General features: G+C 42.2%; 1 protein-coding gene across 6 annotated transcripts in view; it reads right to left on the reverse strand.

Annotated features, from left to right (window-relative positions):
* Positions 1 to 13,115, reverse strand: part of cacna1g (calcium channel, voltage-dependent, T type, alpha 1G subunit) — a 157,675-nt gene that overhangs the window by 133,773 nt on the left and 10,787 nt on the right. For all 6 annotated transcript variants that reach the window (XM_078788919.1, XM_078788920.1, XM_078788923.1 and 3 more), the window contains 3 exons: positions 12,488 to 12,583; positions 10,143 to 10,845; positions 9,571 to 9,893 (listed from right to left, as the gene is read on the reverse strand). In XM_078788919.1, the coding sequence (XP_078645045.1) occupies positions 9,571 to 9,886 (316 nt within the window). In that variant the 5' untranslated portion in view covers positions 9,887 to 9,893; positions 10,143 to 10,845; positions 12,488 to 12,583. The remainder of the gene's footprint in view (positions 1 to 9,570; positions 9,894 to 10,142; positions 10,846 to 12,487; positions 12,584 to 13,115) is intronic.

The following is a 13,115-nucleotide window of genomic DNA, read 5'->3' on the forward strand; positions in this document are numbered from 1 at the left end:
TTTAAGTGCCTGAGCAAAACAGAGGAAAAGGGCAATGAAATTATTAGAATGTGATTGGTAAGTACACAGACAATACATACAGTATACATACACACACACTGCACAGTCAGGCATATACACTCGTCTGTAATATAGTTGCCTGTAAGTGATAAAAAGCCAATAACTACATCATAACTACTTTTTTTTGTTGGCGATTGATTCAAATAATCAGGTTTAAATTTAAAGGTGTTGCAAATCGATCAATAACCTCTAATGACACAACATGCCACAATCCAAATGTCATCATTAGTGACATTAACAAATTAATTAACAAAACCTCGTCTAAAGAAAGCTTTTTGGAATTTTACCCATCATCCATAATTATTATCTTTTCTTTTATTCATTCATTTTCTACCGCTTATCCTCACGAGGGTCACGGGGGGAGCTGGAGCCTATCCCAGCTGTCTTTGGGCAAAAGGCGGGGTACACCCTGGACTGGTGGCCAGCCAATCACAGGGCACATATAGACAAACAACCATTCACACTCACATTCATACCTATGGACAATTTGGAGTCAACAATTAACCTAGCATGTTTTTGGAATGTGGGAGGAAACCGGAGTACCCGGAGAAAACCCACGCATGCACGGGGAGAACATGCAAACTCCACACAGAGATGGCAGAGGGTGGAATTGAACCCAGGTCACCTAGCTGTGAGGTCTGCACGCTCACCACACGACTACCGTGCAGCCTTGTTTCTCTTTTCTGTGCATTTTAAAGATATAAAAACAGATAAAAAAGAATCAGCTCATTACTGCATCTTATTCTTCATACAGTCAACTGAAACAGTCTACAAAAGTGTCAACAACGCATATCACATATTAACCAAGATACAACAACATTGTTGTTATTATTATATATTATTATTATTATTATTATTATTATTATGAACTAATTCAATCATAGCCATTTTTCTGAAGACATCCCCTCCAGTTCCACTTTTTTTCGTTCTTTAGTAATCAGCAATAGAACATCATTTCATTAAAGCAGAGGTAGGGAACCTATGGCTCGGGAGCCAGGTAGGGCTCTTTTGATGACTGTATCTGGCTCTCAAGCATTTCTTACCACAATAAAAATGTATTTTTGCTAACATTTTAAAGTAAACCATCACAGAAATGACTGTAAAAAATAATATTCAAAATCAACAACTTTCTTATACATTTTAATTCGTCCATCTATATTCTGCTGCAATACGGCCAACCATATCTATCTTTCCTGATGATATTTTCCAGGTCAAACACCAAAACTTGATTATTACTGGGTAATGCGGTAGTCTACCTCGGTCATTGAAATGTCAACATGTAAATATAAACTTTTCTCCTTTAGTCAAATTGTCACTTAGCTAAAGCTGCAGAACCAAGCCTTCTGACGAAAGTGTGCTGGCCACACCCCATTGGCGTGGGGTAGTGTGCCTGGTCTACGTAATTAAAGCCCATTATCTAAAACTGTTGGTCTTACATAAAAATGCACACATTTTATTGCATTCAATGTTCAAAAAATGTATATGGCTCTCACAGATACACATTTTAAAATATCTGGCCTTCATGGCTCTCTTCGCCAAAAAGGTTCCCGACCCCTGCATGAAAGTATCAGTTCTCAATAACAAAAAAAAGATATGTTTCAAGCATAACTTTGACACAAATTTTGACGTTGTTCGCCTTTTCCAGGAGGGGATTGTTCAGTGTTTATAGTGATTTTGTGCAATGATTGAGCATTCCATCAAGTAATTCCACACAAACGTTCCTTCTCATGATGACAACATAGCGGTATAAGTCATTGTCTTATCATCGGCAGTCACCGAGTCACCATCAATGAAGAGAATGTACCTACTACTAAAATAAATCCCTGTTTTGGATGGTGGATGAAATATTGTATATCAGGAGTTAAACACCAATCATTCCCTTTCTGGTTATCATCCTGCGGTGCAGACACGGTCATTAAACGTCCTCAGCAAGAGTCTTATTACCTGTTTATAGTCAAATGTGCATCCAGAACAAATCAGACTGAACAAATCATTATCACGCTCCATTGTCACAGTTTGCTGCCCAACATTTCAACATTCAAAGAAAAGCGTTGCTGGCCCCCAAAGCACCCATGGGAGCACTTCCAAAAGGCCACACACATGCACCCAGTCCCCCCCACAAGCTCTCACAGAAGAAACCAACGGACATATCATGACTCTTATATAAGCTCCCCACCCCCTGATGTATTTATAACGCTCGTTTGTTATCTATAATAAGACATATCTTTTTTTTTCTGGCTCCTTCACCAGACTCCTTCTGCTGGAAAATCCTGATTAGTGTCCTGATGACTTGACATAGAACGATCGAGACGCAGGATGGGAACAAGAGAGCGAGAGAGGCAGGGAAAGTGTAAGCTGACAAAAAAAAAGATGTATAGAGGTGTGAATCTTCACCGTCGTCTGTCTGCGTATATCGTTCAATCTTTTCTACTCTATCAACACCAGCACTCACTCAAAGAGATTTGACATGAAACACTCATTAAATTTAATCCAACCTACTCCACCCAAAAATAAATAAAAATTCAATACCAATTGTGAATACATCAATTTTCCCATCATGCATCAACAATTCAACGATAAGTATCTTGCCTACAATCCACCACGTACAGAACCAACCGAGGTGATAACCTCCAAGCCACTTAAAGGCGCAGGAGAGCGTGTGCCTGTTCTGGCTGCTGTGATAAGGCCACAAGTCAGTCTGCACAGTGTCATACGCCACCTGTGTCCCTAGTTAGCACCAAATCCAAAATGGTGTACTTGTGCCAGACATAGCATCCCCTGCTGTGTTGCTCAGCAACGTATCAATCTGTCCGGGGAGGGAAGAATTCTGCAAATGGGAGAAGTAGTTATCAGTGGAGCTACAGCATGAGCAGCGCATATAGACCGGGAATGTGCGGAAAGTCTATAATTCGCTATGGTCTAAAAAAAACATATATATATAAATAAGAAGCCTTGTTTGAAAAAAAAATAGGTGTGATTATGTCTGGAAATATGTGAGGACTTTGCTAAGCTGAGTGATGTGGAGAAATGTGAAATAGACTGCAAGCAGGGGGTCGTCAAAATGGGATTGTTAAAGATAACGCAATTCAGGTGCATGATGAGATTTGGTTGTGTAAGAGTAAGTATAGAACTCGCCCACCCCCGTCTTCCTTCTGCTACTCTAACCCATCTCCTCCTCCTCCTCCTCCTCCTCCTCCTGCTGCCACAAGTCTTCTACAATGGGCTAATGAGAAAAAGCTGGAAAATCCTGGAATCAGTCCTATGTAAACTTAGTGATTTAGAACAGCCCCAAGAAAAGAAGGAGGGTAAAGAAGGAAGTACAAAATACACGCATGTGAAGTTTTCTAGCCATATCTACCAAGGTATGTTATGTAGCATACCTTGATATTAATGTCATCGTTGGTTCATTTTTGGTGCAGTAAGGGTTCAGATTTAGATGCAATTGCAATCTGCTGGAAGGACAATTGCCAATAAATACAATAATTATACTACAATATTCATCATAGCCTGGTCTGCCTGGCATACACATTTTTGGTAATGGTAATGGTTTTATTTCATTTGAACATGCATCAGATTATAATTGAGTGCATCCCATAATCAGTTCACAGTTCCACATGTCCAAAAGGAGTAGGAAGAAGCAAAGCTTATTAAATCCTACCCCTCCATCTGGTACTTTTACAATCAGTAACTGTTACATTTGTTCACTTCCTGCTTTCCTAATATAGTTTAAGTTTTTTTTTTTTTTTTTTTTATTTTTGGTACGTACCGAAGTACGAGGTGATATGACCATACAATGACATAATGGATTGACATTGACATGACATTTTGGATGACATTGGTTATTTTTAGCCTTATGCATTATTTTAGCTGTTTGAAGATGAACTATATCAGCAAGTTTAAGTATTTCTGATTTTAGAAATAAGGAGTTAGTATGTTCTCTGTAGGCGGCATTATGAATTATCCTTACTGGCCTTTTTTGCAGTACATTTAGTGAGTGAAGATTGCTTTTATAGTTATTACCCAATATTTCCACACAATAAGTAAGATATGGTAGAACCAGATTTTTAAATCTACAGTCTCAAATGTTATCAATGTGCTTTTCCTTGCATGATGACAGCATGTATATAAAACAATAAAATGTTGTTAGATGACGCGCATTCTTAGCTTGCTCATATTAACTTGTTTTCTGACATTGTAATGCACAGGTAAATATGTGTTCATGTTTCACATAAGGATTATGTATGATGGCCAAAATTCCCCAAAATGTGCAGTTCCCCTTTCACCACCTCCTGTCATCAGATGCACACCTCTTTCCTCCGTTTATTACTCCTACGCCTTTGTTGTCCTTTCTCTCAGAATATGCAGCATTCATTTGCTAACTAGGCCACCATTGTTACATGGGTGGAAGAGCGCCGCACAAGTCGTAGAGGAGAAATAAACAACAACAACAAATAAAAGCCGCTGTGGCCTGAGCCTGATTCACAAGCAAAGACAGCCGGGCAGTCTTGATGGTTTACTTTGTTCTTTGGGCCCTCGTCACTGTGGTTGTAGTGTCTAAAGTGTGTATAAAGTCCAATTCAGTCTAGATTCAGCTAGAGGGCTATAACAATGTTAAAAAAAAACTTTTTAAATGGTTATCAATAGGTTTTCTATGCTCTAACTATGAAAATATTCCATTAAAAATAAGGAAACCTACTTGGTGAGCTGACTGTATAAACAGTAAATCAGATTGAATTGCTAAAGATACATTGTACCACTTTAGTACATACAGTATGTAAAGTTATGTGCAACACTGATTCAAAAACTTCAATAAATGCCGCGCCAACAAGCAGTTTATTGAAGCAACGCTTAATTTGCAGCAAACAGTTGCCGGAATTTAGGCAACATTGTTCTTCAAAAAAAAAAGCCATAATAAACAAGCGGTGGGTTGTATCTAACTGGGGTAGAAATGGAAAAGGAGGGTTTTTTGTGCCCAGCCTGCTTGGAGTTTTAACAGCAAACAAATCTCCTCATTAAGAACATACCTCATACTGAGTAGTCTGCTGACACCTTACTGCTGTCTGAGCTCCGTCTCCAGCACGTGATCTGGAGTTGCTATACCATATCCACTTCCCAAAGTTCTTCTTTCATGTCACTGCACATGCAAAATACATGTAAGGCACATCACATGTCCCACCACCCACACATGCGTGCTAAACGTCTTTGCGTGGTTACGTATGCATGCGGGTACAAGAAGTTCCGAGGATGTCTGAAATGCTACACAGAAGGAAGAAGACGGGGGAAAAAAAATGAAAGTAAAGTGGTAGGTGGGCAGACTATACTCTCAAAATCCCTCGCAGAGCAACTGATTTTGATTCTATTTTTTACCATTCTCGAACTCCTCCACTGTTTTTGGAGGCTTTCAAAGATGGCACGAGGACGGCTGCTCGCTCTCGAGCCAAACTGCAGCTTTTTAGACTCCACAGGAGAAGAAGAAAGGCAGTGCTTTGGGGAGGTAAAGATATGCAGAAGGAGGTGGAGTTGGTGGGGGGGAAATATTGGCAAAGACAGGGGGGGGCAGAAGACATTTTCTGCTGATTAAGTAAGTGTTTGCTTCAGCTTCCGTTATTTGACAGAAGCATCAGAGCCACGAGCAACAAATGTGATGTCAAGAGCAGGAGAGCAAAGCGCTGCAACACAAATGGCCGGCCACACTTGAGGGAAGACCTGGCTCTCCTCTGAGGGCAGATTGTGTGTGTGTGTGTGCCTTGCGGTGACGCTAATACAAGCGAGCTTGAAGGTGGTGACCTCCCACAATGTTATGGACCATGTAATCCTGTGCTTATAGCAAAGGATAGAGAGCACTGGATGCCTTCCCGTGACACCTTCTCTGTCTTGGCACAACATCCAGCACCCCGCCAAAGCGGGTTACATACCTACAGGACTCCTGTGGAAGTGCGTGTGTGTTGCTTACACAACCCCCCCCCCTCCACACACACACACACAAAAGCATTTTACCTCTGCATCAGATTCTGCAGGAATTGTTTGCAAAATCAGTAGAGGGAATTTCAAGCAGGCAACGTGCCGGGCAAAACAGCTTAGAGCACGCACCCAAGGGGTCTTCAATTAGACCCTAAATACCTATGTGAGTATCCAGGGGTCCTAATTACTTCAGACTGTTAAAAATGGCTGGGAGCCGTCTGAGGCCAGGGGTTTACCCAAGACATGCCTGTTTAGAATAGAACCAGACAGGTTTTTCTTGGAGAAATGTTTTCTGCTGCGCAGTCTGGAAAGGAAAGCACAGCGGAACCTCAGTTGCCGCAGACATCATACAATTTGGATTTGGACAAAATATTTGGTGAAAATGCGCTTAAGTCGGCCTTTAAATCAACATTGTGCATGACATCAGCACATTTAGTCAGTGTATCAGTGTTTATTACGGTGGCTAACTTATTTTTTTTACATGTTCAAACATTGTCCATTTACATTCATTACTAGTATTTCGGAAAGTATGTGTGTTCTCCTAACCGACCTGCTTGTGTTGTGAGGCGTATCTGCTCGATAGAAATGATAAATAATGTGGCGATACACTGACGATTCCTCCTCTCATGTGTTTATTTAGTGCGTCATTTGTTTTGCCTTTTTTGTCTCCAATCTGCATCAAAAGTCTTATGGAAACCCTGCATAGTCCTGCTCACTAACCGACCACTCGGCAATCAAAGCATAACCACCATAAGTGGAGGAAAATGTGCACCAAACTGGAAAAAAAAAAAAAAAAACTAGCTTAACTGCATGGTGGAAACTGGACGATTCTTTTACAGCATAAGACTGGAGGCAGAGCCTGCTGCTAGCGATACTGTGGGTGTATTTATGGAGGGAATAAGAGAGACAAACTTCAGGAGTCATTGGTGGAAGCAAGAGTGCAGAGAGTGGCGGGCAGTATGTGGAAGGCAGCAGCAGCAGAGGAGGACACGGATCAAGAGTGAAAACGGTTAAAAATATTGCAAAAGATCCATCTGCTCCCCAGGTAAGCAGCGTGAGTGTACACACACACACACACACACACACACACATGCAGATCAATCACGACAGCATTACAGAACCAGTGACCTTTTCCTAAATCAGTACTCATATGCACTAAAGGGCAAACACAACAAGAAAGAGCACACACACAAAAAGAAAAAAAATCAAATATTGTTAAAAATCTACCCAACTGGTCGGATGCTTTCAAACACTTTGTATCGCAACCCTGCATTGGGTGTTTTATGCCAGCATTCCTTCACTCATTGGTCAACACGTGTGTTTTACTCTTACAGATATGCAAACCACTGCCAAAGACCTCCTAATCAACTGAAACCCTGAACCAGAGATGGTCATCTCAGATGCAACATCAGTGACTAAAGTGACCTCCCGGATGGGAGGATGGATTAGGGAGGATGGAAAGTATACGTTTGTAGTAAAGAAGGAATAAAAACAGGGTCCCGATGTATGGTGTGTCACATTTGCTGTACTTTTACCAATTTGACATTTGCAAATATAGATAGTAGTTATGATGGAGGGAGGAAACTGGTTGACACGAGGACAACACAGCAGAAAGCAAACAAGTCCAATAATTCTCTCAGTACACTTCAATAAGTATACTTCAGTCCCTGAGTGCACTAAGAGAGACACAGCATTTTTGAGTAGCGGGGTCACTAGCCAATCACAAGGCACGTATATACCCATACTTATTCACTGACACTCATATTCACACCCATGGACGATTTACAGTATCTGCTTAACCTAATGCCGCACGCTGGATTAGTGGTTAGCATGTTGGAGACACATTCAGGAAATCGGGAAGGCATTCAGGAAATCTCCGCTTGGGAGATCCGGTTCTCCCTGTGTGTGCATGGGTTTTCTCCGGGTACTCCGATTTCTTACCACATTCCAAAAACATGCTAGGTTAATTAATTGGTGACTCCAAATTGTCCATAGGTATGAATGTGAGTGTGAATGGTTGTTTGTCTATATGTGCCCTTTGATTGGCTGGCAAGACCAGTCCAGACCAGTACCGAGGTTTACCCCGCCTCTCACCCAAAGACAGCTGGAATAGGCTCCAGCATGTCTGTGACCCTGGTAAGGATAAGCTGCATAGAAAATGGATGGATGGAGGAGACCAGACGAAAGCCATGCATGGGGAGAGAATGCTAACTCCACACAGAGATGCCCAAGTAGAGATTCGAACCCTCGGACCACCTCGAAGGTAACCATAAGGTAGAGTACAGCAGGGAATGATCGACGATAAAGAAGAGTATTGAAAAAAAAAAGAGCACCACAGTTGTGCTTCCACTTTAATTTAGGGAGTGCTGGTTTCTGCAATCTGCAGCGCACGCTCTGACAAAACAAAGGACACAAAAAAAATCCATATATAAGGAATTTAACTACAAAAATTTTACAAGTTAAGTTGTAGACAAGTGGTTAGCGTGCAGACCTCACAGCTAGGAGACCCGAGTTCAATTCCATCCTCGGCCATCTCTGTGTGGAGTTTGCATGTTCTCCCCGTGCATGCGTGGGTTTTCTCCGGGTACTCCGGTTTCCTCCCACATTCCAAAAACATGCTAGGTTAATTAGCAACTCCAAATTGTCCATAGGTATGAATGTGAGTGTGAATGGTTGTTTGTCTATATGTGCCCTGTGATTGGCTGGCCCCGCTTCTCGCTCAAAGACAGCTGGGATAGGCTCCAGCATCCCCCGCGACCCTCGTGAGGACAAGCGGTAGAAAATGAATGAATGAATGATGAAGTTGTATAAGGTAACTTCGGTACAAAAAGCATTTACATGAAACCTGGAAAAAGAGGAATAGAGACGGGGGCGATTGGGAATAAAATTGAAATGACATGAACACACAGAAACACAACACCTAGAAACCTGCTGGCAGATACGCATCAAGCCAAGGCATCACTCCTGCCAAGCGCGGCTCCCTCACATCCAGCTCCATACATCACCCTCATCACACGTACGCAGCGGAACAACCTGAAACGCATTATTTGCTGCCCTCAACCCTGAGGGGGAGAAAGGGAGGCGGGCGGTTGGGAGAAAGTCTCCTGTGCTTCCTTTCTTATCGCTTGAGTCACTGCAGCTCTGTGCAACTTATGAATCAATAACACACTTCGGGGAGAATAATTCAATAAGACGCCGTTACCCCAGGTGAGTATCACAAAACCAATTCCAACAGCAGCCCCCTCCTTTTGGTACAGGCCTCGCTGACAACCCGTCACGTGAGATTGATAGATTTTCCTCTCTGGCTGTCATTCTGTTTAATCGACATGAAGCCAAAAAGCGCCTTTGAGGAGTCAAAGCACTCACAAGGGAAGGATTGAGATGGAAGACATTTATGCTTCCGAGCCAACACTTCCATCAGCAGTCCACCACGCAGACTCTCCACTGCCCTGAAGGTCAGCTGAGAAAGCCGCACACAACACAAACAGGTGTTTCTTACCTGGATCGTGGTCTCCTATCTGAAGAGTTTTTGTTTTTTTTTGAAAGGATATGGGTTGCACACCATCTTGAGACACCAGCTCCGAGGACGCGTGGTCTGCTTCATGTAGAAGAAGACCACCGGGGCCAAGGTGGGGTGAGGCAGGCTTTCCTCCCCGGATACTGATGCTTCATCCCCGGTTGAAGAAGTCCCGTCTGGGGCTGGAGACGCCGGTTCCACCATCACCTCACTTCCCTCCACGGTAGCTCCAGTCCCTTCCCCGGATAGGTCGTTAAGCCGGATGAAAGTCCTCGGCAAAGAGGAGCGGCACTCCGAGTCCCTGGAGTCGGGGGTTCTGGAGATGTTTCCCCCATCCTCGGCCATCATTCACCTCCTGCAAGGAAGGGCGACCATGAGCATGATGACATTAAATAAATATCCTTGTATTATGGTAAACATATCATTTATCACTATACTTCTTATTTATCGTCCAAAACTGGTGCTGCATTGCAGAACATCAAAATGAATATGTTAATAACATTTTTTTTAATGTTGATTAAAATGATTACTGCAGCTTTTTATACCATTTGAGTTAATGACTGCAACAAAAGCTATGAAATATTTTAATTGCTACAAACATTACCTGAATTGGACTGGGTAGATGTATCTAAAGCGCACTCAGTCATCGCATGATCAGTTTTGCGGCTGCACAAAGTCCACACCAGCCTGGAAATGGGCAAAACAACCTTTTGGTGGCACGGAGAGAAGATCTGGATGACAAAATCGGGTTCTGTGCAGGTCTTTGCTGGACCGGAGAGACTTCCAAGTGGCTCGCTGGCGCACCGGGTCCGTCTCTGCAGCCTCGCTGCGGTGCGCAGGGGGGGCCCCTGAGCCCCAGGTGTTCCCAACCTCTCGCCAGGGGCCTCAGTAGCACTTCTTAACATCCACTAGTGGGGATTTTTATGAAAAGGTCTACGTAGGTCCGGGACTGCGGCGTTAAGCCTTTTTTTTAATGAATATATAAACACGGTGCGCAAACTTCTGCGGAATCCTTTCTTCAGATGGTCCAAAAAGGAGAAATAACAACAACGATAAAAGAATATGCGTTCCTCTTTTAGATGAAGTACACTCCAACACTTTTCATTGCATCCACAGGCAGTTTTAGCGCATATTCCGCATCAGAGTTTTCAAAATCCCTCGACGTTGCCGAGCTTGAAGTAGAGTTGGATTTTAAAACATCACAGAGCATCTTTCCTCTTGGTTTCAACCCGGACACTTCCGCTCTCACCCTTGTCTCCTCCAGAACTGTCTTCGGTCGGTTCCGTCCATCAGCAAGGCTTCCACAGCTGGATGAGAGAGGGAGGGATGGAGGGAAGGAGTGATCCGAACTTCTCAATCCCCGCCCACAGAGCGCCTCCTCTAAGCCAATTAACGCGCAGCCGCTTCCAGAGCTCGTCTCTTATTGGCTGAAGGAGCTGCCGTGCAAAGTAAGACAGTCGAAGGGAGGGGGCGCAAACAGCTGGAAGCTTATGTCAACTGTCAGCCAATCAGAGGCGAGGCAGTGAAGGCATCTCAGCAACGGTGCTTGGTGATTGGTGGATAACTTTATTATGAGAACTTGTAGAAGGGACGGAGTTGCCTCAGGGTGTAATGTAACGTACTTGCTGGTAAAATACAAGCTAAATATGTCATCTAAACTATTGACATAGAGTAATACAGTAATGCTTTGAGTAGAGTACTACATAGAACAGTGGTTCTCTACTTTTTCTCGGTGAAATACCTCCTGTTGAATATTTATTTATATTTATATTTATTTTATATTTATATTTATTACTGTCCAAAACAGTGGCCATCTGTAGTGGTCTTTTTTATTATTATTTGTAGGGTAATATTACAATATTGTAATATAATAGAATTATTATTATGGCAACATTAACTAAAATTGTAAACAATGATGAATTAATTAAAAAATACCTGTACCGCTTTGTGCCAATAATTCCCAACTTAAAGTCCCATCTTTTGGAATATAATAAATATGTATCCTTATATGCAAACACAAATCTGTGAATAAAATCTATTTAATATTGTTTATGTACAAATTTTTCCCCATATTCTGTCTCTCTGAGTTACAATATACATACCTACTGTTCATATTTTGTGATGTGGTAAACCTATAGAATCATTAGAGGATCAAATACATACTTTCCACACTATATGGATACATAAATCCCCTCATATACCCCTGGAGTGCCTTCAAGTACCTCCAGGGTGTGAATTGTCTGTGGAATGTATGCCAGTGACCACTAGAGGAAGATGTTTCCTCAGGTCGTCTTTGCAGCTGATAATAAAAAATAATGCAAAATAATGGCGGCCTGAGGTGGAAACACAGACGCAATGATGCACTATGTAGCATATGAAGATGGTATACGTACGCCTGGGTTAAAGCTGCACACAATGCTTTTCATTAAAACACACTATTATTGATTTGAAGGAAGAAGCCAATCAATGAGAAGAACCAATTTCCTTTGCTAGAACATTTGTGGCAGCTATAGTGTTGTTTTTGCACTTGTGGTTATTAATCACTTGGGACTTTATTTTAGGCGTTGTTGAAAATAAGATTGAGCGTCTCACGTGTGCAAACACATGATCTAATAGCACATGCAGGAGCACTACAGGAGGAGGAGGAGGAGGAACGGAGTGGGACTTTTTACTGTTGCTGTCAATAGAACCTGCTCAGACTGAGTTGTTAATTGTGGCATTTCTTAATAGAGTATTGATCCAACCCTGGTCAGCCTGTTAGGCGGCAACGTGGGCTCTGTCCTGATTGGTTCGAGCAACACAATTAGGACTTTTTGTGTAAAGTTCATTAATAATGTGCAGCACAATTAAGCCTCTATCCTTCATAAAATGGAATAAAGCATTGGTTTCACACCATTGTATGTGTGGAGAACACTTCCCGAGTTGATGGATGTGATTGGGTTATTTTACCTCGGTAAGATCATCACTCTTTGGGTGTAACGAACTTCTAACCAAAGTTCATCCTGTCCTCAGTCCGTCGTTATGAACTTCGTTGTCAGAGAAGATCTGTCAGGGGGAGGGAGAAAATAATTGTCACCTGGAGGTTGACAGGAAGCTATGAACAAAAGAGCAACAGCTGCTCCTCAAGATGCCTGACAGAAGAAAGAACATCAAAACTTTTAACTTTTAAAAAAGCTGCTTTTATGTGCTATATGCTATATAACATAGCACAGTTCAATGTTAAATGTTATTGCATTCGTGTCTTCAACCATCATGGCAAGTGTACGTCTCTGAAATCAAAAGCAATGAGGCCTTTATTAGTGATTAGAGCTTGGACCTGGGAACGCCCATATAAGGAAGTCCGGCTCACTGTGACCAAACATATTTCAGGGCTCACTTCCAAATGCGCAAACCTCATTATCTTAAACTTTGGATTAGTTTAACATGATAATACAACATTCTAAGAACATTTATTGGTCAGAAAATGCATAATAGGACCTATTGTGTAGCACAATAATGTACGCAGGAGGAGATACCATCAAAAGTTCTCCTATTTGGTAATGACAGAGAAGGAATGCAGGTGGATCACAAGCATTAG

Source organism: Doryrhamphus excisus, linkage group LG2 (genome assembly GCF_037039965.1).
Source record: "Doryrhamphus excisus strain RoL-2023G ecotype Guam linkage group LG2, RoL_Dexc_Guam_v1.1, whole genome shotgun sequence".
NCBI classification, from domain to species: Eukaryota; Metazoa; Chordata; class Actinopteri; order Syngnathiformes; family Syngnathidae; genus Doryrhamphus; species Doryrhamphus excisus.